The 25,625-nt window shown below is 38.2% G+C and overlaps 2 protein-coding genes across 18 annotated transcripts in view; one reads left to right on the forward strand and one right to left on the reverse strand.

The window, feature by feature from the left end:
- LOC123869185 (ankyrin repeat and KH domain-containing protein mask) overlaps positions 1 to 11,404 on the reverse strand; it is a 56,381-nt gene extending 44,977 nt beyond the window's left edge. For 9 of the 17 annotated variants that reach the window (XM_045911973.1, XM_045911972.1, XM_045911967.1 and 6 more), the window contains exons 1-3: positions 10,910 to 11,402; positions 10,169 to 10,210; positions 9,329 to 9,452 (exon numbers count right to left, since the gene is read on the reverse strand). In XM_045911973.1, the coding sequence (XP_045767929.1) occupies positions 9,329 to 9,452; positions 10,169 to 10,210; positions 10,910 to 11,098 (355 nt within the window). In that variant the 5' untranslated portion in view covers positions 11,099 to 11,402. Of the gene's footprint in view, positions 1 to 9,328; positions 9,453 to 10,168; positions 10,211 to 10,557; positions 10,632 to 10,909 lie in introns of those variants that run through there. The other 8 variants (XM_045911982.1, XM_045911976.1, XM_045911974.1 and 5 more) reach the window with 5 other exon arrangements.
- A 1,470-nt stretch (positions 11,405 to 12,874) lies between these two features.
- On the forward strand, positions 12,875 to 25,203 carry LOC123869195 (putative thiamine transporter SLC35F3). The gene is made up of 9 exons (XM_045912000.1): positions 12,875 to 13,482; positions 14,017 to 14,178; positions 14,424 to 14,589; positions 15,166 to 15,344; positions 20,937 to 21,065; positions 22,907 to 23,096; positions 23,614 to 23,703; positions 24,025 to 24,154; positions 24,436 to 25,203. Exons 1-9 carry the CDS (start codon positions 13,168 to 13,170, stop codon positions 24,551 to 24,553), a joined length of 1,479 nt encoding a protein of 492 aa, XP_045767956.1. The 5' UTR covers positions 12,875 to 13,167; the 3' UTR covers positions 24,554 to 25,203.
- The last annotated feature ends 422 nt before the right edge of the window (positions 25,204 to 25,625 follow it).

Here is a 25,625-nt window from a genome sequence, read left to right on the forward strand (position 1 = left end):
CTATTTTTTTTTTAAGTACCTACTTAATAATAAATAATTTATGGTCTAGTTGCATCCTTTTGCACTTTATCGAGGAACATGCTGTACTTTGTCTTCGTGAGTTCAATTCTATTTAGTACACTAAAATAACCTTTTAGTTAAAAGAAGTTTTTCAAACTTTTTATTTAATAATTTAGTGAATAGGTAATGAAGCTCGGAACCTCACTACGCAATATGATTTTCCGAAAATGCTCGGCTGGTTTTTTGTTGAACTAAATAAAATGGATTTAACAAAGAGATAAGACGATACTATAAGGGTTCCTTGTTTTACTATACGAAACCCGAAATATGTAGTAGCTAAACATAACCATGGGAGATCGCTCACTCAGCGCGACTTTTTACACCGATACAGCCGTAAAAAGATCGCGATACAATAGCATGTGTCGCTGGCCCGAGTACCTTTGTCCACGATTGTCCATCTGTATCGCTGTTGTCGCGATTCAAAATCGCGTTCAAGATATGCGCGGCTGCACCACAACAAAAAGTCGCCGCTGGTGATGTATCTAAGTCAGTGACATGCAGAAAAATACGTAAAAGTCTACGCGGAATAGTCAGTGATAAACAAGTTTTTAGAATACTCAACGTTTTTAAGTGTGAAAGTTATGTGAGAAGAAAATTGTAATGTACACGTTTGAACTAATTGCTTTGACTAGAAACTGGTTGCATAATGAGTATGTTTATTTTATACAGATTTGTTGGAACCATTGCCTCATGGCTTATTGATCCGATGGGCGATTGTGAAAAAGCTGCATCAAACATTTCTACGATCTAAAGTATTGTCATTTGTATAATTTACGGGTTTCTTGCTGCAACAATGTATTCCAGCCAATAGTGAAAGAGTGTCGGCCAATAACAGGTGATTGCAATCGTAAAGAAAACTGTAGCTATCAAACTATGCTATGGGCTAGCAGCTATGGGCTAGCAGCTATGGGCGGTAAACCTGCTCTAACAGTAGGGAAAATTTTTGAAGAGAAGGCACTGGAAAAATGAAGAAAATTGTATAAACCCTTCAACAGGAACTTTGTTATTGAACGTACGAACGTGTTCAGTAGGCACCATTTTTGACATGATAAAAATGTAGTAATCGCAGACATCTTTTAAAGCGGTGATAGCCAAGTGGTTTTTATTAGGGAGGTCGGGGGGTTTCGATCCCGTGCACGCATCTCTAGCTTTTCGGAGTTATGTGCGTTTTAAGCAATTAATATATCATTTGTTTGCACGATGAAGAAAAATATCATGAGAAAACCGGCATGCCTGAGAGCTTTTATTTCAAACATGTGTGAAGTCTGCCAATCCGCACTGGGCCAGTGTGGCAGACTATGGCCTAAATCCCTCATTCTGAGATGAGACCTGTACTCAGTACTGAGCTGGCGATGGGTTGAAGATATCTCATCATCATCATGATAATGACACATCTTTAGTAATGAATGCTATGATCCTATTAATTTAAAGTTCGGCATAATCGCTGCCAGTATGTATGATTACTTATTATACTTTATTGCACCAAAAATACAAATGACAGGTTACAAAAAAGAAAACTTAAAATGTAAGTACCAAGTTAGGAGGTGATTTCTCTCGTTTCATTGTGTAGGTATACTGGCGTCTTTGGGCACGAATGTTAAACTAGGAATAGAAAACTATTAACTAATGCGTATCGACTATATCACACACATTGCATGCAAGTTTACTCGTAGCGTTCTCGTACTAAAGACCGCGTGATCTATACTAATGTTCGGCCGCGATTACACCTGTGTGTTTTACTCACGTAAGTAGCCTACTTAATTAATTTACAACTTTATTATTGATAATGAAAATGCACACTTATAGGAGTGTTTAGTAGTTTTGTTGTAAGTTCAATATGAGAATTTTTGTTTTCCTTAGATAAAAAGTATGCTTTGTCCGTTTCCTGATGCGAAATTTCAGGCTCAGCAAATTAATCGGGTTCAACAGCATATGGATAAGTATGGATGTAGAAGTCAGAAAACTAACTAACTTTTGCGGACGACTTCATCTGTATGAAAATAGGGTCTGGTGGACATGTGAACTCTTGGCAAGGAACCTTAAGCTATTTGTTTTGAACTAAAAATACAACAATCCAAAGTATATAAAGTGAATAATACTTCAATTAATGTATTTTTTTTAAATAAGGCTAAACGTTATCGCACTTTGCTTTCATTGTGAACACAATGGCCAGCACTGAACTGAAGGACGTGTTGATATGACCCTAATGAATAATTTATAAAAATCGGCCAAGCGCGAGTCGGACTCGCACACGAAGGATTCCGTACCATCCTACAAGAAATAACACGTTTTATTTTTTTATTTTCAAATCGCTCGGCGGTTTTTTTTATTTTTTTTTATTTGTTGTTATAACGTCAATAGTAATATACCTGTGAAAATTTCAACTCTACCTATTACAGTTCACGAGATACAGTCCGTTGACAGACAGACTGACGGACAACGGAGGCTTAGTAATACGGTCCCGTCGTTGGCACCCATCGGGTACGGAACTCTAAAAAGTTACAATAATTCAAAAATACTTATAATCTAGTAGTATCTTAACCGCCACGGCAATAGGTCTACGTTGCAAAAGGTCTACGTTGCGGGCTACATGAAAGAATTTAAGTTTCAAGACCCAGGTTTTAAAGCTGTTGATATATTAATTAGTTCCCGCTGCCCCCATTCCGACAGTTGATTTTACTAAACCTTCCTTATTCCCTATCCCGGTAGGAAACTGGAAAATCTGACCTTATTCTATGTCTACATTATAAAGGCAACCTCTGTACAAAACGGTTTTCTCGTCTATACTAAATCACAGATTAATCTTAACGCTAAAATGAAAAATAAGTTAAGTAGATAGATAATAAAGCGTCACAGAATGTAGAGGAGCTCTCGGAATGTTCTATAGTTCCGGTGAAATATTATATATCTTTAATAAAACCTTTCAAGGATGTATACAAGAGAATATTAATTGTTCTATGAAACTATTCAAGCAGTAAGGAGATAATATTACCCGTAAAATTATCTCTTTACTACTTCACCGTGTTCCATGTAGCAAAAAAATGCATATCGTATGTAGAAATCGAATTTCAGCATACAACGCCTTTAAAAATATTTTTTTTTAACGTATGTACCTTACTTGTTTCATACCTTACGTTGTAACTTACTTAAATTAATATTGTAAAGAGGTGTTAATATCCAGAACTAATGATTGAATTCTGAAAATTCTTTCACTGATAACCACGTGTAGGTACATTATGTTCGAGTGCAGGCAATAAATTTTATATCACGCGGATGAAACCGCGGGAAAAAGGTAGTAGTTAGTATTTTGGAACCTGTCTAGGTTTTATGAGATTAGTAGTTAGAGAAACTGGTCTCTTGTAATCTGAGACGAGTGAAATGACATTGAAGAAATTGCTTTCTGTAATAGTTAGTGACACTTGACTGATAATAGCGTACGAGTTACGAGTATATCGGGGAAACCGGGATTATGTTACTAACTAGGCGTTTGATGTGCCAAACAAGGAATCTATGGTTATCGACATGAATCAATGTTGCTTCACCAGTACAAGCGATTAATATTGATATGTGCTGCTGAGGTTTTATTAAATACGAGCTTGTGCCCGCGACTTCATCCGCGTGGACTACCACAAACCCCTATGTTACACCCTTAGGGGTTCAATTTTCAAAAATCCTTTCTTAGCGAATGTCTACGTCATATTAATAGTAGGAACTCGCCTTTCAGACCGATTCGTACAGTTAGATCTGAGGGTTGATAGTTCAGTCAGTCAGTCAGCTTTCCCATTTTTATCCATGCAAAAATCACATCGATCCATTGCTCCGTTGCGACGTGATTGAAGGACAAATTACCACACCTTCGTATTTTGTAATATGGATAGTAGTAATTAACTAAGGTAAATACAAAATGCCTTGGTTTATAAAAATATTCAATAGAATATACTCAGTACTTTACAAAGACAATATTATCATAGCACTTAGTTATAATAAGACTCCTGAACGTTTGGATTAGCGATCGATTTCAGCGAGGTGGCGAGCGTGTTTGCAACGAACTGCACAAAAAGGTCAAGGCGGGGAGGTTCGCTATCATTGTTCAAGCGATGACTTTACACTTTACAAATTGGCTTCATCCATACTTCCATACTATCCATACTAATATTAATGCGAACGTGTGTCTGTCTGTCTATCTGCTAGCAGATAGCTTTTCACGGCCCAACAGTTTAACCAATTTTGATGCGTACAGAGTTAGCTTACATCGCGGGGACGGACATATGACTTTTTATCCCGGAAAATCGCAGTTTCCACGGGATTTTAAATACCTAAATCCACGCGAATAAAGTCGCGGGCATCAGCTAATAAGTAATAAATAAGCTTGACTTGATAGCTGAATGGTGATTTGGGCGGAGTGGAGCGTTCAAACGCGGCATCCAGCTTCCGAAAAGCAACTAAATCGCCGATTGCTGATGCTAAAATCATCGTGTCTGCTATGACCCTTAGAGAGAGCATTCGCAGTGGCGATGGGTTGTGATGATAATGACGTCATTTAAACTTGCCAATTTAGCTAACCGAATTATACGTGCAGTTCCAGGGTAGGTTAAATGAACTAATTTAAAGAAGAATATAGGCATAAAAGTAGGTATTATGTACAAACTTTTCTAACGATAAACATTATCCAAGTTTTGACGCGTAACAATCATGTTTAGAAACAAAAAACGTTCTTTTTAGCAGTTTTTCTAAAATTCTTTATAGGGTTTCTCACTCAGATTTCCGAAAGAAGCCTTTCTAAAAAAAAGTTTCTATAAGTACGACGAAGATAATTTGGGTCAAAACGAGAAGGGCCTACTTCGTCGATGACTAATTCGTTCTTGTTCAACGCGGGCTACGCATTTTTCACTTGCACTTTTTTCAGGTTCCATAGCCGATATTTGGAAAATACCAAACCCTTATGAGATACAAGACCACATCAATGTACATCTTTATCAATGCCAATGGCGCCATACAGTCACCATATTTAATTTTTCCAAAAAAAATATAGCCAATGTCATTCGGGACGATGCGATGTAAGGATTCTAAGGATACCCCGTACCACCAAATCTCTTCAGGCATTTAGAAGTTACGGTTAGAATAAAGAAACTACCATACACAGATACTTATACATGCACCCTGAAAACAGCAAAAAACAGTCCACACACGTATGAGTGTTAAAAATCCGTTATTTGGTAGTAAAATATTGTCTAGACTCTAGATATTATAATCTAAAACCATAAAATAGTGGAAATCGCGTTGTTTGCGCAACGAACATCTGGCTGGCGGACGGGCCGAGCTGCGACTTGCCTAAAGTCGAACGTATGCGGCACCACTCGACGCTCCGCTCGTCAATTGGTATGGGGAAGCCGCACGAACAAAACATAAGCACTAGCGATTCAATTTCCAACCATACTAATATTATAAATGCGAATGTAACACCATTTGTCAGTCTGTTACCTTTTAAGGGCCCATCTGTTAACCAATTTTAACAGGTATGAAGACGAACATAGGCATTTCATCCCACAAATAAATCAAAGTTACCACTGTATTTTTAAAAACCTTAATCCAAGCGGGCGCAGTTGGTAGGTACAGCTGGTACAAGAAAAAGTTATTAAAACTATACCTACCTCTTCAGTTTGAGAGCTTCGTAATCATAAACAAAAGATATGATTTATTAATTTTTGGTATGAAATAATACCAGCATTATGTTTACGCTATTCCCTATAGAAGCGAAAAAACATTTTAGTTGTTATATCATGCTTATCTAAAAATTAATCGATCCTTATACGTTTTTTTCCATGACAACAACCACATGTAGCAAAACCAGTTTGGACATTGATTATAATAACACTTTTAACATATGTAGGTACTTGACTAATATTGGTGTATCTAATAATAATATTTTTTATTATTGAGTTAAACTTAAAAATAAAGCTAGGAGCGTTCGAAACGTACCCTGGTCTGAGAAGAAATCCACAACAAACTCAGCCAAGTATTATTTAAAATATCAAAGAGAAGTCAGAATGTCTTATGACTTGGACCATTTGTTTGAACTGTTTGCCCTCACTCATACTTAGTTGTTGCTTAGCAGTGACGTAGCACGGCGCACGCACATTCCAGAACTAATACAACATGATGATGTATTGGTTAAATTTTTAAATACAAAAATACTACGCATCCACTTGTTTATGTTTACAACATAAATAAGGATCAACCTAGAATTATTATGTCCAGCTGTTTGGGTATAGGCCCTATAATATAGGGTGCATTTGCGCTTTCAGTGAGCAATTAGATGCTCGCTTAAATCAGTATTAACTGAATGACAACATTTTATAATGTTCCCAGTAGACCAGGATGGCATTTGACTTGTTACTTCAAGATTTACATATGCCCAAATGACTTAAGTAGATTAGTAAAGATGTTATTTAAAATCAACACTGAAAGAAACTTTAAGAACTGGCCCTAATCTAGTTATAATCCAATTTCAGCCATCATAGGTTAGTCCTATAGGTTTAGACATTTGATATGTTTCAAGTAAATTTTTGTCTTGGACAACCTAACAAGTTTGGAGTACATTAAACAAAGAACTAGATCACACCCACAACTTCGTATGATGGATTTAGGTTTAAAAAAAATCCCGTGGGAACTCTTCGATTTTACGGTATAAAACTAGTCATGATGCCTGTGACTTCGTCCATGTGGATTCAGGTTTTTTAAAAATCCTGTGAGAACTCTTTTTTTCCAGGACAAAAAGTAGCCTAGGGCCGTGAAAAATTAGCAAACAGACACACTTTCACATTTTATAATATAAGGTATGTATGAGGTTTGAATATTACTCTCGCTACCGTTTTAAACGCCATCTATTGTGTTCTTGCAAAGAAAGTTAGGATCAAAGAACTTTCAATGCATATTTTCAGTGTAGCAACAGAATCACATGATTCCACACCGAAAAGCAAATACTACTAAAAAAAATCTGGCACCTGTACTTAATATTTTTTAGTCTTATAAAATCTTACACTTCTTACACACATATACACTCTTTTCTTCAAACAAGCCAAGGCACATACCATGGATGGTATAATGACATTTTTTTTGTCATTTCTGTTATTTTATTTTTGTAAATAAATTAGGAGATAAAATTTTAATTTAATTTTAATTTAATTTAAATAGAAAAGGAGCCATAATCTAGAGTTTGGTGAGCAAGAAATCTGCTTCAATAGCGATAGCTGAGTGCCCTATGTACTCACTGGTAAGATGGGAATTGCAAGGTAAGGACTGAATTAGTGAAGAATACCTAACAACATTTGTATAGGGGACATTGTGAAGTTTCATTCACTTGGATTAAGGTTTTCTAAGATCTCAAATATTTTTCTCACTAGGGAATTACCTTATTAAAATTGAATTATAGAGAAAAACTGCCAATTTTTAAGTTCCTAAACCAAGCCGTTTGAGCTGTAGTCAGTAATTTTTTTTTTGTATACACTACCTAATAAGAGATTTTTGGACTTGAAATAAAGTGAACACAAAATGACACATGAATTGATGAATATAATATGGAGCCTAAAAAAAACTGCAAGTAAACACTCAAGTTTTAGCTCTAAATAATAAACACAACAATATAAAACTATTATTGCTTTGTCACAGGTCACTGAATTAAAATATGAAAGGTCTTAGCACAGTTATGGTAAAAGGTTTGTGGCACCAGATAGTGATTGTCTACAATAACTATGTTAGTTGCTTATCTGATAAGATAGAGAAGCTTTGATGGTCATATAGTTGAAAGTGAGTGCATCTTTATCCCAGGGTTTGGGTTTGACCTGAGGTATAGCTGTTACAAGTTTTTTTAATGAAATCTAAGATTTCCTATTATATAGCACATAATATCCACATGATGACATGAAAACTCTACATTTTGATGTGATACTGTAGTACCAAAAACCTATGGATTTAGCTTTGGTGTAAAGTTACAAGTTTTCAATGAAACCTCAGAGTTCACAAAACACTTGTCCATAAGGGTCACCATAGGAATTACTGCGATATGCTTTAGTCTTGGCATATCTTTTTTTACTAATAAGGCACAAGTGTTGAGATTTTGTCTTATATGATTGTATAGATGGCAAACATTTTGATTGGATATACAAGTTTAGCAGGTTAATGTAATAAATAATATGTGGCTAATTATTATTATTATGTTATGTACACAATTTCTAAGCCAAACTAAAATGATAGGACTAAATGTGTTGCTATCCCTATCATAGTGTATCTTGTGAAAAAGGATAGCATCTGATTTAGAGCATTCAATTTAGAGATTACGTACAATAAATAGTATTAGTCGCAATGGAACTTTTAATTAAAAAAAAATTATCTTAAAACTGAGTATCAAATATGCAGGGTCTTGGGCATCCAAATAATATTCAGGTGGTGTTAATATTCATTGAGATTGAGAGCCTATTCAAAATCAATTTTATGTAAGTGCCTAAATGATGTATGTACAGTAAATCAAATTGTATAGAAGGCTTTATCATAGATGACTTTGTTATTTTTAATGTGATTTACTGCTTTAATATAGTATGTTACTGTGAATTTTGTGAAAGAATTTTGAAAGAAAGAAAAAGGATTTTTGGGACCACACTTATAGAAAAAGGCACAGATGAATAAATAGACACAAAATGGATAATATGTAGTCTTAAAATGGACTCCAATCAGCACTTTCTAATATGAGTGGTGGGACCACAGGCAAAGCGCTGGTGTTCCGTGGAGGCACAAGTTTTAGACAAGTGCAGAAGATAGGATAGAATAGAAGTACAAAAAAAGTGCTTAATAAAATGAGTTAGTGTAAGCATTTTATTTTCTGCATACTTTTAATGCTTACAGGGAATATATTTTGTCTATTGGGTTATGTTAAGATAACATATTGGTACTGATTTGCTTATGCAATTATGTAAATTCAAGGTCTAGGTCTCAAAGTAGTGCTATTCTTTCCCACAGGCAACATTTTGAAAGAGATAACACTATTTTAGACCAATACCACCAAAATTAATAATCAATCTGTAATCCATAACTTAGGAATGTTGTTATATGTCAATATACAAATTTTGACATTTTATCAATGTTGCTAAGTTATCGACAGATTAACAGTTTGATTATTAATTTCAGTGTGATAATAATAGGTCAATTTAGTATAGAGATTGCATAAAACTAAATAAGAAATAAGATTAGCTTCTTTTAATTAGCAAGGACTTACCAGCTACTTCAAGGAGGGTTTCAAGTCGGGCCTGCATGTCAGGATCAACAGTCCGCTCGGGGTCATCGTGGGAGAGTAGAAAATCGGATGGCACGGCAGCACAACCTTCTTCTTCCATCTCCGCCTGCATTTATATTACAAAATGTTATAAGAAATAAGAAAATTATAAATTAAAGTAAAATTAAGGAATATTAATGCAAATTGATGTAGAAATAACCATAGTTTATAACTTTTTCTATAGATGCATATTTCATATACTTGTATGTATTCATATTAACACAATGTCAATTTTTAAAGGTAGGATATGGGCACCTAGTGCAAGTGTGTAGCAATATAATAAATCTCTAATTAAGTATGAGTTTTAAAATGTGTTTATTTGATAGGAAATCAAAATTTGCAGCAGCAAATCAGTTAGTAACATAAACAAACATGCTTTATTTTGTTATTATTGTATTATCATTTATCAACAAATGTGAACTATGCAAATGTTTTCTCTGTACTAGTCACTAATATCACTCTTTGTTCACTGGGTATAGCTTATGGGTTAGTCCCAATTGAGTTTCTAAGCCAGTAAAACAGCTGACAGAGAATTTTAGTACACAAATAGGTTAGAAAACATAAAGGGCACAAAAAGCACTATGAAAACTTCAAAAACAAATCCAATTACATGAAAAATGTTAGAATCACAAGGACCATTCAAAGTTAAAACAAAACATTATGTGACTTTGGAATTTGTCCATCTCGCACACACTATGCAGGTTAACAGTAAGGACCACTCAGACTGCGACAGCAATTGGTGTTTGTGAAGCTCAGTGTCCGCACCCGGCATCTTCCACTTACCAACAGGTCTGGCCTGCTAAGGCACAAACAAGCCAGCAAGATCTACAACACCAATGAGAAATATGTGAGACATACTGGCAGAGTGGTGCGCGAGGGCGACCTTACGGCTAATTGTTACTGAAAATGGTCCTTGTAATTCATCAGTAACCAACATCTTTGCGCGAATCGCGACCGACCCGTGTACGCGTGACGACACAAAACACAACATCGTCTACGACATTTGCAACTATTCCACACACTACTTATATAATTCACACGATCGTATCGCATAAACGCAACGAAAACACTATTCAGCACTTCGGATCGACTGAGTGCATGTGATTTAGGAAACATGGCCACCATGATCGAGCCCCATCCAAAACACAAATAGACAATGAAAAGTGTCTTACGGCGACTTCGCCCGCATCGTAGAATTACAAAGAATCAATTGAATACCGTCTAGGAGCGGCTGGCATAAATAATTTCATGCATTACTCAGTAGGACGTATGTACCTATGACTTTCTGACGTTTTACGGAATATTTGGCAAGCAACTTGTACCGTAACGACAAAGTAAAAAAAATTCTTAGCAGCGCGCTACGAACTTTTATAGGCAATTATAACTGATGCAAAGATAATTTCGTAGAGAAAAGAAATTGAATGGTCACTCGTCTACAAGATGTCCCTTGCAGCATTTAGCGGTACAAAATCACAATCCCTTACGACTGCCACCGCCTCTGCCGAAAACAAAACACGTTTTTACCTCGGATACAGAGTCATCCTCGCTTTCTGAAGAGTCTGTCATGTATTTGGCAGGCGCTCCTGAATACGTTTCGGTTTCAGATTTGGCCGGACTCGAAGCCGAACTCTGAGGAGTGGACGATTTTACCACATCAAGTTGCACATTCACCTTATCGATATTTCGGTTTTCAGACTGTCCGACATTCTGCATTTTTGTCCTAATACAATTTAACTTAATTAGTCTTTCAGTATAAACACTTTCTCTATCAAATTAACACGGTCTTATAATATCAAACAAATTTATTTCGTCATTTAGTCAGGCTGATACCCGCCATGTCTACTACTATGGCGAGGTTCCCGGATGCTTCAAGTAGGCTAACCAATTATCTCCCTCTGGTGATTCGATTCTGAACTTTTTTGTGCTGCTGGTGCTGCGTGCTGCACTCTGCACTGCTGCCATCTGCTCCAAAAAATGCGAGTTTCCACTTTCCTCTTATAGACAATTTTTAACTTTTTTCGGGTTTGGAATTCACTGGTCTATGGTCTGCAAAATAAAATGTCTATGGTCTTTCCTATAAAAATGTGCCTAACTATAGTATTTGAAATTTAGTGTTTGTGCCTGGTTTTTGAAGTCGGGTTTTTTTTGAATGCGCGCGCATTTTTTGTCGTACAGCATTGGTGCAATGAGATAAATTGTAGATCTTAATGGCCTCTACATTTTTTTTTTCAAATAAATTTTGCTGTAAAATGCGTAGTTTTCGAGATAAATGCAATTCAAATTTTTTTTGAGTTTTCTCGAAACCTTGAGTAGGTGGGGGGTGGCCGACCGCACTCAAGACTTTCTCTTACCATCCTCTATCAGTCCCCCAAGTTTCGTCACAGGGTTATTTTTTCCCCATTAAGGCCTTTTTTTCGCCAGATTGACTGAACTATACCGTGCGTATGTCGGCGAGCGCCGGCACAGACGGGGTCCATACTTATATAGTTTAACTAACTTGTTACAAATAACTACAAACTTGACATTGGCTAATCTTTGTAAAGCCAGACGAACGAGAAAAAAAAAATGAACAACAGGAGGTCAATTCATCCAATCCAAGATATTGAGCTATAAAGAATAAAGATAGTAACTATGACCTAACTTTACAAGTAATTAGGTATATAATATTTCGTGAGCGAGTACAGTAAAATACATCGCACAGTTTCATGTAAAATGTAATTTTGCTGTAGACCAGAATTAGACATGGAATGAAATTTTTATTATGTAGTAATTAGGTCTAGAATAAATCAAAAGAAACTGCCAACGTAAAAGTGAAATCGTTCTCAGAGATCGTGAGATTTCTAAGGTACCTAAAGAATCAAAAACAAGAATCGTAGGCTGGAAAGCCAAATGATTAAAAAAATAGGCAGTTTGTCTATGTTTGTGAGATAGTCTTTCCGTATGGTTTTATGGTTTTCCTATTCATCCAAGGGTTTTCCGTTCCTTCCGTAGACAGAGGTTCCTTTGTTTTCTAGCATCACAGACCAAATAACATTGATCTAGCATGTAGCTGTCAAGCAAGTACAGTACGCATTATGTTGGCTGGCCTGAAATTAGTTACGAGTTATGGTATAAAGTTACGTGTACCGCTGTAGATTGTAATCTGTGTCATTTTGCCTGTGTTCTCTGTGGCTTTTTGTTTTCTGTGGGTCGCAGTGTTGCCAGATGGTGAATTAGTTACATTTTTTGTAGGTCCCAACCTTGTCGTAACTTTTTAGAATAATGAGTTACTTTTTTATATTTTCTCACGCGCCACTTTAACTCTAGGCTAGGGTCAATTGCTGTCATGTCAAAAGTATACTTGCCAACACTTTTTGCCGATGTTTGCTGTTTGTTGTTTGCCACAAGTCTCTAGCACGTCCTTATACTTTATTACTAGAACTTTTGAGCAGAGCATAGACTATAGGTATATACTGGGACTTTAGAGGGCCCTGGCTGTGGCAACACTGCTGGGTCGGGAAAAGAAGAAAATGGTCGGAAAATATTTGTATTATTTTTCACGATTTTCACGCTCACTTGATTGGAGAAGTATCTTCTACACGAATTTATTAAATTAAACTTTGTGCTGTGTCTTACTAAAATATATACGAAATGTGGTTGAGATATAAAAATCGTCAGGTTCTTAGGCATAGAAATTTGCAGCTCGACCAGCTGTAAATTGAATTTAGTGTTTGATGTTTCCACGTATTTTGTACGATGAAGAGCTGGTGATAAAGATGTGTACATAGCCGTTGTTGATAAATATGGCTAGGGATGGCGACGTGCCTACTATTTTTAATCCGAAGAGAGTTCGTACGCCTTCTGTTATAATAACCACGGACGAGGTGGCGAGCGACCAGGGAGATGTAGAGAGGGAGCGCCCCAATGGGCCTCCGACGCCCTTGAGTCCCCGCGCACCGCTCACGCCCCAAACTTCTGTGTCTTCAGCACCTCCCTTGACAACTCAGCCTTCACTCCAGCAAGCCTACAGCGAGTCTGCGGGCAGTAGTCAGGATGAGGAGCGCCAATTACGTGATAAAAAATGCCCGCGATCCTGTTGTTCGAAGGTGGCCAAGAAGGTTGGTTTTTTCATCAAAAAATTTAAAAAGAATTCAATGTCATGTATTAAATTCTTATTTTCTTAATTCTTATTTTCTTAAACTGCCTCAACATCGAATTCCAGTCTGAATAATTCAGACTCTGCATTCAAAAGACTGAGAATGGCATACAATTTGGTACTACACTAATTCTGAAAATTAACCAAGTACACAACAGAACAAAAAACTTTAACATGTTACGCCTTTACATTTCTTCATGCATTGGAGAGCACATTAAACTATGGTATTATCATCAGCTGCTATTTGATAATAATTGCAAAACCTAAGAGTCACATTCTCTTAGTGGAGTATTTGGAAGGGTCAGGGAACTAATCGCATTGTTATCCCAAAAATATTCCTATCATTTTGTGATTAATAAATAGGGGTAACAATCTTCAACAATTCACAATACAATGCACAAAGAGAGTACAAAATTAGTGGGAGGTGCCAACCTGTGGCTGTTAGGATTTGAATTAGGTAATATGGCACCATCTCCCATTCATTTTGATTTTGCAGATATACTATGGCCTCTGTGTCACCACCACCGTAGTGGCCGCCTGGGTCACAGTGACGCACTGCATCAAGTACATGTACCTCCAGAACTACTCTCATGCAGACAGCTCAATAACTACAGAGTCTACTGTTAATAATAATTTTACTTCTAGGATTCGCACACATGTGAGTATGAGTTAGTTTATTACTAGCTACCTGCCCCGACTTCGTACGGTTGCAATGTAGATACTAATCTGGTATCAGTGTCAATCAGTGAAAATCAACGGGAAGTACCCTATAGGTTTCTTGACAGACATGACAGACGGACGGACAGACAGACAGACAGATAACCACGTGATCCTATAAGCATTCTGTTTTTCCTTTTGAGGTACCCTAATAAACATAAAATAAAAAATATATGTTTGGTGCAGCACCATTACAATGCGCCCTTCTTCACGGCGTGGTTCTGCACGAACTGGCTCATCCTCTTCTACCCGCTCTACATCATCATCATGCTCATCCACAAGAAGTGCAAGTCCGCCAACACCATCGTTTCCGACGCCTTCACCGACTTCAAAGATAAGGGATTTACATTTGGTAAGCTATTATAACTGATGAATGAATGAATTACACTTTACTATTTTTAATATTTTATTGTAAACCATAAAACAAAAAGTAACTAACGGCTTTATCGCTTAAAAAGTAATCTCTACAATGATATTGGTAGTTAGTACTGATTCTAATAGCAACTAACTTTAGAGTATTCACATCTTTTTCTTACTAATATAATAAGAAAAGGACAGATAAACTTAAATTAATATTTTGCCAGACCTCATGACTGGTTCTAGTCTTGAGTAGATAAATTAATAGTTGTTGAGTAACACTAAAACTAAACTAATCTTTTTCTTTTTAATATTGCTAATATTAAAAAGAAAAAGATGCAGAACTCTTTTAATTTAGGGAAAGACATCAGAATAGACACCATTTATATTATGTCAAAAAGAAGTAGATAGTTATCTCTTCTAGATGTGTAATATGTCGTGTGAGACGCGTGTTGATGTTTTAGACATCAGCGCGGAGATATGCTCACTGTTGTTTACCACTTCTATACCTATTCTGAATTCTGTGGCTATAACTGACTAACCTTACTAACAATCTTTATCGTTGCCACAGCCCGCTTTCTAAGCCGCTGCGGCTTGTTCTGCCTGCTATGGGTGGTGACGATCTACATGTACACATATTCTCTGAGGATCCTCCTTTCCACGGACGTGGTAGCGCTCTTCGCCACCAACGTATCCTGCGTATACTTGCTTTCTTGGGTCATCCTGCATGAGCAGTTTGTTGGTGTTAGGGTAAGTATTGACGCTGATGTAATATGCTATACTAGAGGAGGCCCGCGACTTCGTCCACGTGGATTTAGGTTATTAAAGATCCCGTGGGAACTTTTTGATTTTCCTATGTCAATTACAGGGACGCAAGCTAACTCACTACAATATTTCATACAAATTGGTTAAGCGGATGGGTTTTTAGGAATCCCGTGGGAACTCTTTGATTTTCCGGGATCAAAAATAGCCTATGTTTGTCCCTGGGATATAAGCTAACCCTGTACCAAATTTCGTCAGAATCGGTTAAACTGTTGGGCCATGAAAAGGTAGCAGACAGACAGACAGATAGACAGACAGACAGACACACTTTCGCATTTATAATATTAGTATGGATATATACGGATATTTTAGCGCTCTTCGCCACCAACATAATGCTTGCTCTCTTGAGTCATCTTGCATGAGCAGTGTGATGGTATTAGGGTAAAGTATTGATGCCAAAGTACACAGACTCTGAGGATCCTCGTCTCTACGGACGTGGTAGCGCTAGCGTACACCAACATATCCTGCGTTAGGATTAATTTAGTCATTGATAAATTGATTATTTTTTGTTGTATTACGATCTATACTTATATTATAAACTAGCTTTTGCTCGGTGCGCGAGCTGCTAAAGCAGCTCGCGTGACGTGGTAATGTTTAGCTTTATTGTATTCAACCGAATCGAGTTATTAAAATACACAATTCACCCCGAAATTCACCATAAAAAGACACCCATATCGATTTTTTTCTTAAAAAAGGCATGTCCGCCATCTTGGATTTCAAAATAAATGTCGTTATCAAAATCAGCCCCTGGAAAACTCTGAAAACGACATCCATATCATTTTTTGTAAAAACGGGGTAGTTGAGGGTAATATAGTAGGGTGCGTGGGTGCGCGGACCACTAAAGTGGTCCGCGAGCATGCAGAGTTTGTTCCATCGAGTAGACTTTCGGACCCTGATCATCTTTTGCCAAGAAACCATTCTTCCATCTTTTATAGCCTCCGAGATAGACACCGACGAAATTCGTACGGCGGCCATCTTGTTTTTCCAAAATTTTCCACTTTTTCTATTAATCGTTTACTACATTCTTCAAAGATTGCAAGTTTCAATGAAATCGGTTGGAAAACAAAAGAGTTGCAAAAATCATATAGGCCGCCAGCTTGTTTTTCTGAAATGTCATAATTTTTCCCTACTCATATCGCGCTTCAAAACATATCTCCCCTACATTATCGTATCGTTTTCCGTCTCTTTCTAGGAGAATGAGACATTCAATATTCGCCATACAAAATGTATGAGAAAATAAATTCCGCCATTTTGAATTTTTTTTCTATTCATCGAGTAGACCTTTGGATCCTGATCCTCTTTTGCCAAGAAACCGCACCTCCATCTTTTATACCCTCCGAGCTGGACGCCGGCGAAATTTGTATGGCGGCCATCTTTTCTTCGCCATTTTGAATTTTTTTTCAGCTTTTTGGCAATTGGATGATGTCATGAATGACATTTGGTCGAGCACCCCCCACCTATCTTCAATACCTTGAGCGGACCTTTCACCCGTCTCCGACATCCTTGATCATCAGCTATTTCCAAATTTTTCCTCGATTTTTTTTTTGTTTTCTATACGAAACCATCAGTGAAAAAAAAAATTTCATACAAAATTTTACAGGAGAAGTTTTTGGGGAAAATCTCGAAAATCTCCCCAAATGTGGCAACACTGTTTACATATTTCGATACTGCTGGTTGAGTCACACAATCGATTGATACATGTCGACTTTCCAAAATGTTGCCAACTGCCTCAAAAACGTGATCAAAATTTCGGAAAATTTGAAGAAAATACAAAATGGCCACCAACTCTTTTTGCAGAAGCAAATTAGATAATTTTACAAGTTTCCTATTAACTACAGGATATACCGCTCCCGATGACGTTTCAATCTCTCCTCTCGCTTGCACCCACGCGAAATGATCGTCCCTGAAAAAAGACAATGTCGAAAATCACTTTTATTTTGATAAATTCCAGTGTTGCCAGTCTCCGGTGACAAAAATACACAAATGTCATTTGTACGGGCAAAACACATAATCGCTCATACTCGGATTTTGCACAAAGTCCTTATTTCGATTTTTTACAATTTCCCGAAAATCTTGAAATTTCCCTAAAAATGGGGTAATTTTTTCCCACCGATATATACCTCGAGTCTATACGTACAACCGCTTCATAGAAACCGAAACGGTCCGACGTCGTCGACTGGGAAAAAATTTAATTTTAAAATTGGGATTTTTGGTACCTCTAACTTAACGGCCGCCATGACAGCCGCCATCTTGAATTTTTAAAAACCACTCCCATTCTGTCAAAATACAGGATAATCGTGGGCGAAACACGAAAAAATAATTATCCTCGACTACCCCGTCTCGGATCTGTGGCGCCGCGGTTCGGGGTCGAAAAATCAAAAATTTTGAAACGCTACGACTCAGCCGCCATCTTGTTTTTCCAATTTTTTCGACATTTCCCATTAATCGTTTACTACATTCTTTAATAGTTGCGAATTTGAACGGAGTCCCTAAAAATACAAAGGAGCTGCAAAAATTACGTCGGCCGCCATCTTGTTTTTCCGAAATGTCATAATTTTTCCCCAGAGGGTTCCCGAAACCGAACACAACTCCCCTACATCATTATATCATTTTCCGTCTCTTTCTAGGAGAACAATTATGTCAATGAGTCAGTCAGTCAGTGAGTGGTAATCGAGCTATATATAGTATAACTAGTGTTTTGCTCGGTGCGCGAGCTGCTAAAGCAGCTCGCGTGACGTGGTTGGGTTAACTTTATTATACTAAACCAAATTTATTTATTAAGATTCAAAATTCACCCCAAAAACACCATAAAACGACACCCATATCGATTTTTTTCTTAAAAAATGCATGACCGCCATCTTGGATTTCAAAATAAATGTCGTTATCAAAATCAGCACCCTGGGAAACTCTGAAAACGACATCCATATCATTTTTTATAAAAACCGGGTAGTTGAGGTTAATAAAGTAGGGTGCGTGGGTGCGCGGACCACTAAAGTGGTCCGCGAGCATGCAGAGTTTGTTCCATTGAGTAGACCTCCGGACCCTGATCATCTTTTGCCAAGAAACCACTCTTCCATCTTTTATAGCCTCCGAGATAGACACCGACGAAATTTGTACGGCGGCCATCTTGTTTTTCCAAAATTTTCCACTTTTTCTATTAATCGTTTACTACGTTCTTCAAAGATTGCGAGTTTCAATGAAATCGGTTGGAAAACAAAAGAGTCACAAAAATCATATAGGCCGCCATCTTGTTTTTCTGAAATGTCATAATTTTTCCCTACTCGCCTCGCCCACCCGAACACATCTCCCCTACATTATCGTATCGTTTTCCGTCTCTTTCTAGGAGAATGAGACATTCAATATTCGCCATACAAAACGTATGGGAAAATAAATTCCGCCATTTTGAATTTTTTTTCTATTCATCAATTAGACCTTTGGATCCTGATCCTCTTTTGCCAAGAAACCGCACCTCTATCTTTTATACCCTCCGAGCTGGACGCCGGCGAAATTTGTATGGCGGCCATCTTTTCTTCGCCATTTTGAATTTTTTTTCAGCTTTTTGGCAATTGGATGATGTCATGAATGACATTTGGTCGAGCACCCCCCACCTATCTTCAATACCTTGAGCGGACCCTTCACCCGTCTCCGACATCCTCGATCATCAGCTATTTCCAAATTTTTCCTCGATTTTTTTTTTGTTTTCTATACGAAACCATCAGTGAAAAAAAAAATTTTCATACAAAATTTTACAGGAGGAGTTTTTGGGGAAAATCTCGAAAATCTCCCCAAATGTGGCAGCACTGTTTACATAATTCGATACTGCTGGTTGAGTCACACAATCGATTGATACATCTTGACTTTCCAAAATGTTGCCAACTGCCTCAAAAACGTGGTCAAAATTTCGAAAAATAAAAAAAAATACAAAATGGCCGTCAACTCGTTTCACAGGAAGATTTTACACGGTTTCATAATTTTCCTATTAACTACAGGATATACCGCGCCCGATGACGTTTCAATCTTTCCTCTCACTCGCACCAACACGAAAGGGGATACCGTGAAAAAGACCGTGTCGAAAATCACTTTTTTTTTGATAAATTCCAGTGTTGCCAGTCTCCAGCGACAAAAATACCCAAATGTCATTTGTACGAGCAAAACACATAATCGCTCATACTCTGATTTTGCACAAAGTCCGTATTTCGATTTTTTACAATTTCCCGAAAATCTTGAAATTTCCCTAAAAATGGGGTAATTTTTTCCCACCGATCTATACCTCGAGTCTATACGTACAATCGCTTCATAGAAGCCGAATCGCTCCGATGTTGCCAACTTTGAGATATTTGACTTTTAAAATTGCGTTTTTTCGTACCTCTAACTTAACGGCCGCCATGACAGCCGCCATCTTGAATTTTTAAAAATCACTCCCGTTCTGTCAAAATTCAGGATCATTGTAAGCAAAACAAGAAAAAAATTATTATTTTCGATTTCGCGTTTCGGATCTGTGGCGCCGCGGTTCGGGGTCGAAAAATCAAAATTTTGAAAACGCTACGGTTCGGCCGCCATCTTGTTTTTTCAATTTTTTCGACATTTCCCAGTAATCGTTTACTATTTTCTTCAAAGATTGCAAAATTCAACGAAATCGGTTGGAAAACAACGGAGCTGCAAAAATCACGTCGGCCGCCATCTTGTTTTTCTGAAATGTCATAATTTTTCCCCAGTCGAATCCCGCATCCGAACACATTTCCCCTACATCATTATATCATTTTCCGTCTCTTTCTAGGAGAACAATTATGTCAATGAGTCAGTGAGTCAGTGGTAATCGAGCTATATATAGTATAATAATGCGTAATTATACCTCTTCACAGCTGATTACTGATTATGAAAATGATATCCATGGCTCCATTAGCTTATTGTTAAACAAACAGAACAAAAAAAGTTTGGTTTAGGAGTATGAAAACTTCAAAATTTTACCTATAGAAATAGCGTGCGTACTCTTTTGAAACCAGTAGGGTAGACCGACTTAGGCTATAGCATTAGCCGCTCTTACGTCAGTAAGACGTTTTAAGGGTTCCGTACCTCAAAAGGAAAAACGGAACCCTTATAGGATCACTTTGTCTGTCTGTTTGTCGTCCGTCCGTCCGTCCGTCTGTCTGTCGTATCTGTCAAGAAAACCTATAGGGTACTTCCCGTTGCCCTAGAATCATGAAATTTGGCAGGTAGGTAGGTCTTATAGCACAAGTAAAGGAATAAATCCGAAAACCGTGAATTTGTGGTTACATCATTTAAAAAAAATGTTTTTAAATTATCAAAGTAAGATAATACTATACCAAGTGGGGTATCATATGAAAGTGCTTTATTTGCACATTCTAAAACAGATTTTTATTTATTTTTATGCACAATAGTTTTTGATTCATTGTGCACAATGTCGAAAAAATACCCGAGTACGGAACCCACGGTGCGCGAGTCCGACTCGCACTTGGCCGGCTTTTTTTACTTGTCTATAACTATGACATTCGTCGACAGATAGTGGCAGCCATCCTGTGCGACACCGGCATAGCGCTGCTGGCGTACATGGACGGCATCACGGGCAACTCCACGCTCGGCGGCGTCGTGCTGTCGGCTTGCGCTGCTGCCGGCTTCGCTATATTTAAGGTAAGACGTAAGTTTTCATACAGTGAACAACTTGAACATAGACGTGATTGGCTGGCAAATGGCAGGTGCATGCGATTGGCTGATCAATCCGCGGGATGATCCGCCATTGGCTGATAAATCACCCTTGCTTCCTGGATTCTCCAACTATTTCTACGCCGCTTAAGGTTCAAGTTGTTTGCCGAGCACATGAATACATACAAAAATCAATGAAGTTGGTTGTATCTCGGAAAAATTACACGGTTGTTTTTTCGAGGTACGACCAGATCGCTTTCCAGCATTGATATGTACCTGGAGAGCCAGACATCGGACCCCAGTCTCTCGCTTGGCAGTCGAAGTGGGATAGCGATAAGTAGGTACGAGTATTTACTTCTAGTAGCTATTGGAAGTAAAACCACCTCTACTCCGCGGCCGGATACTATAACCGCCAAAAAAATTACACGACGAATTTTAGAAAGAGAACCGGCAGCATCCGCTGCGTAGAGCGTCGTCTCTGTCACTCATACCTATGGGACGTATATTGTCGCTAACTTTTCAGTCTTAACGATAGATATGACGTTCTACGCTGGAGCTCAATTCTCTGTATTCAAGTTGACAGATGTACGCCAACTCCTAAGACGAGTTTTATACAGACAAGACATACTATATCTAGGTACAGGTTAAGATTAGCTGATGATGTAATCTACTTAATAGCTCTTGGCGCTTGTTTTTTAATAACGTTTTGTAATAAGCCTTAATCAGTGAACTTTTTATTTAGCTAAGTTTAGTAAAGTTTGTGTAATGGTTACATAAGAACACGCGATATAGCCACGCGACACGACTGCGTGAGTGATATGCATTCAAGGGCGTTGAAAAAAGTCCTTTAAAGAAGTTCATAATGTTCTCGGTAGGAACGGCATTCCGAACCAGTGGTAAATTATTTGACGATTCAAAAGTACTTGTAAAAGTCTATTTGAATAAAAATCTATTCTATTCTATTCCATTCTATTCTATGAATTTGTATTGTATATACTTCCATTGCTGGGCATATGCATTTTCGAGAGCGCGCCACCAACGGTCCTCGACCTTCCTCATCCACCCGCTTCCCGCTATGCTACACACCTTGCATAAACCAGTTGTATAAGTCATAGTCCCGTCACGACTACGATTTATGCAACTGTGTCGAAATATCAATATCAATATATTATTGTATAAATAGATTACCCTAAGGTTGTCTGGAATAGGTCGCTATTTTAGCGATACGGGTGCATTTTGTACAAACGTCTATTTTGTTATAATTATATTTCTATGTAAAGGTGTACAAAAAAGAGAATTTAACTTTTACTTTACTTTGTAACAAGAGTCAGGAATCTTTTCTCCCAAGTAAGTATTAAGGTTAACTTAGTTGCGTAGATATGTATAATTTCTTTTCGAATGAAATGAAACACGAGTTTGTGATCGTTAACATCGCGTGTCAAACTGTATGTGGGCCACGATTGTCACGCGGCCCCTATATAAACACGTTCCAAATCACTGATAACGTCAAGCTGAAAAACGATAGCTTTTTACCTGTTTCAAATTCAAATAGCTGTTACATGAAAGTTAGCTCCTAACTATAATTAATATATTATTGAATTTGCTCTATGGACTCGATCCCGATTTCAATGCAATACTATGGTAACCTTGACCTGTTGGGGATGATTTAAATTTTAAAACACTTCATCGCTGATATAAAATATCGGCCAAGTGCGAGTTGGCCTTGCACCTGAATTGAAACCCTAAGAATTACAAGAAGAAAACAACAACAATACAAGAACAAAATTCTTACATCAGGCAGTTTAAAGGAGAAATATTTGTTCCCCCAGGTGCTATTCAGAAAAGTGATGGGCGAGGTGAACACGGGCCAGCGCGCGCTGTTCTTCTCGATTCTGGGCATCGTAAACGCTACGCTGCTGTGGCCCGTGTGCCTGGCGCTTTACCTCACGGGCTCAGAGCAGGTCCCCGAGCATCAAATGCCGTGGATTCCTTTGCTACTGGCCAGTGTTGCACTGCTTGGTAAGTGATCTTTCTCATTCAGCTACTGCCCGCCAACTTCTTAGGTGCCATTCAAGAATTATAGCGAGCAGAATTTTACTAATTTTATACCTCTTTCCTCCCTCGTAAGCAAACTTCGTAACCACCCACCCCCTCCCTGATCTTTTAAAAATCTGGACTCCCTGGGTGTGAGTTGAATTTGAGCTCGCATGATTTTGCTATAATTTTTCTGTCTGTCTGTTTTATTTTACATCCAAGAAGATAAGATTGAATAAATCATGTACAACATGTCCATTGTTCAAAGTATGCCAAGGTCTCGCACGTTCAAAATAAATGCGTCAGTTTTTCAGTTTGAAAGACGAGAGCTTACGGGAATATAGGTCAAGATGTTATGAACTCGCGAGTGAGACTAATCCCAAGCACACTCAGATTAGACTAGTCACACTTGTAGATACTTTTCGAGTATCAAATGAAAAAAGTTAATGAAATAAATATATTAACTTTTTTAAATTTTGATCAGAAAAATTTCTTGTTGCAGTTTTCCACTTGGTGTACCAGTTCGGCAATCTCATGACGTACAATATATTTGTGTCGCTCGGGCTCATTACTGCGGTTCCTGTTTCTGGTAGTAAGTATTGTCTTTTTTTTTATTGAAATATATAATGCGACAAGGATTTTTTGGCGTGTGGCCAAAATCGGAACTAACACCGCCATCTTGTGAAGTGTCACGCTATCCTCTTGTATGTGGTGTTGTTAAGTAAAAATCTGAAACTCACAGGTTTTTAAAATATTTGAGCCAAAACATTCAGTTGATCGAATAGAGAACCTCCCCCTTTTTTGAAGTCGGTTAAAAATTAAGAAGTGTTATGTCTTGTACGATGGTACGAAACCCTTCGTGTGCGAGCGGACTCGCACTTGACCGGGGTTTCAAGTTCAATTTGTTCGTCAGCCTTGGACGTGATCCTGTACGGCGTGGAGTTCGAGGGGATGAAGCTGGCAGGCATCATACTGATCACCGTCGGCTTCCTGCTCGTCATGTTCCCCGACAACTGGCCCGACTACATCATGAGACTGCTGAGGTGAGACCTGCTGAGACAGTTATCTGACTTTGTAAACTGAAAGTTAAATGACTTTGTCTGCTAGGAGGCTTCGGCCGTGGCTAGTTACCACCCTACCGGCAAAGCCGTGCCGATAGGATGGTAACGTAATGTAAGCAATTTAGCGTTCCGGTACGATGCCGTGTAGAAACCAAAGGGGTATGGGTTTAATACCCTGTTTGGATATAATAATAGGTTTACCCGATTTCTGCATTGCAATAGATGGCAATAGTGAGGTTTGATCTTAGATTCCGTTTTGTTAGATGGAGCCGACGGCGACAGCGCGGCTCAGAAAATGGCGGCCGCAGCAGAGACACTGTGGATTATCGCACCGGCTACATCCGCTCGCACCTGCGCTCGCCCTCCGGCCGCGTGCGGTGACCGCCCTGCGCGCTGCCCAGCCACGCACCATACAGGCGCTACCGATCTGCAGGGGACTTACTAATGCCAGTAACTTTAACGTAGATTTTCTTCCTCATCGGCTCACATTACTAATATTTTCTCAACTAAATACTTTTGGCCTTGGCAACGGATTTAGGAAACCAGCTTCATTATACTTACTAGCATATTTGCCTCCTAGTCTAGTCCGATGACCGCCCAGCGCGCTGCCCAGCCACGCACCGCCTAGCCACACAATACGCGACACAGACAATGTTCAGAGTGTTACTAATGCCAACAAAATGTAGATTTTCTTCCTCACCTGCTACATTTTTGCATCTTCAATTGTCCTGGCCTTTTGCCACACAAGTTTACAACACTGACCCAAATCTTCAGGACACTTACTAAACCAAAACTTTCGGCCTTGGTAGCGGATTTAGGAGTCAGAGGCAAAGTTTTACTCCAACTTGGAACCATTTGCCTTCTGGCTGCGACTTACTAATAACTTGGGCGCGCGTAATTTTAAAAGTAAAAAGGTGTTAAGTGTAATAACTTTCAAACTTGTGACCACCTTTCTCTAAATGAATGTCCAGAAAATCTACAATAACAGGCATAACGCATAACTGGTAGTGTCCTGAAATAGTGGAGCGGTGCGGGAGGGGTGCGATGACAACTGTCTCCCTCCCGCACCGCTCCACTACCGCAGGAGCCTACTCAGTTATGTACTATACCTATAATAATCTCGATTAGACAACACTAGGAATCTTCTAGAAACCTACTTTGTCGTACTATACACAATTTTCGACTATATTAGCTATGGGTAAAGGAATCTAACTATCTTATTTACAGAACAAACTTTTAATAAAGAATCTCCAGAATCGTCAAAAGTCGTCTTGACTGTTATTGTCTTCTGAATTAACGAAAATATTGGTGCTGTGTAAATAGATTTATGGGCACTTTAAAAAACAGTGCCACGTTTTAATCGACGAAATTCGTAATTGCATTGTAATTGTATTTTCCATTGTGACATACTTTGCAAATCTTGTATGAAAAAGGGTCAACTAAAAAAAACAAT

The sequence above is a fragment of the Maniola jurtina genome, chromosome 10 (genome assembly GCF_905333055.1).
Source record: "Maniola jurtina chromosome 10, ilManJurt1.1, whole genome shotgun sequence".
Taxonomy (NCBI): domain Eukaryota; kingdom Metazoa; phylum Arthropoda; class Insecta; order Lepidoptera; family Nymphalidae; genus Maniola; species Maniola jurtina.

Bases quoted from the DNA above. Each gene is read 5' to 3' on its own strand.
- LOC123869195 (XM_045912000.1), top strand. From the start codon at position 13,168: ATGGCTAGGGATGGCGACGTGCCTACTATTTTTAATCCGAAGAGAGTT. The intron at 14,590-15,165 runs GTAAGCTATTAT...TCGTTGCCACAG, and splicing joins AGATAAGGGATTTACATTTG to CCCGCTTTCTAAGCCGCTGC. The intron at 23,097-23,613 runs GTAAGTGATCTT...TTCTTGTTGCAG, and splicing joins GGCCAGTGTTGCACTGCTTG to TTTTCCACTTGGTGTACCAG.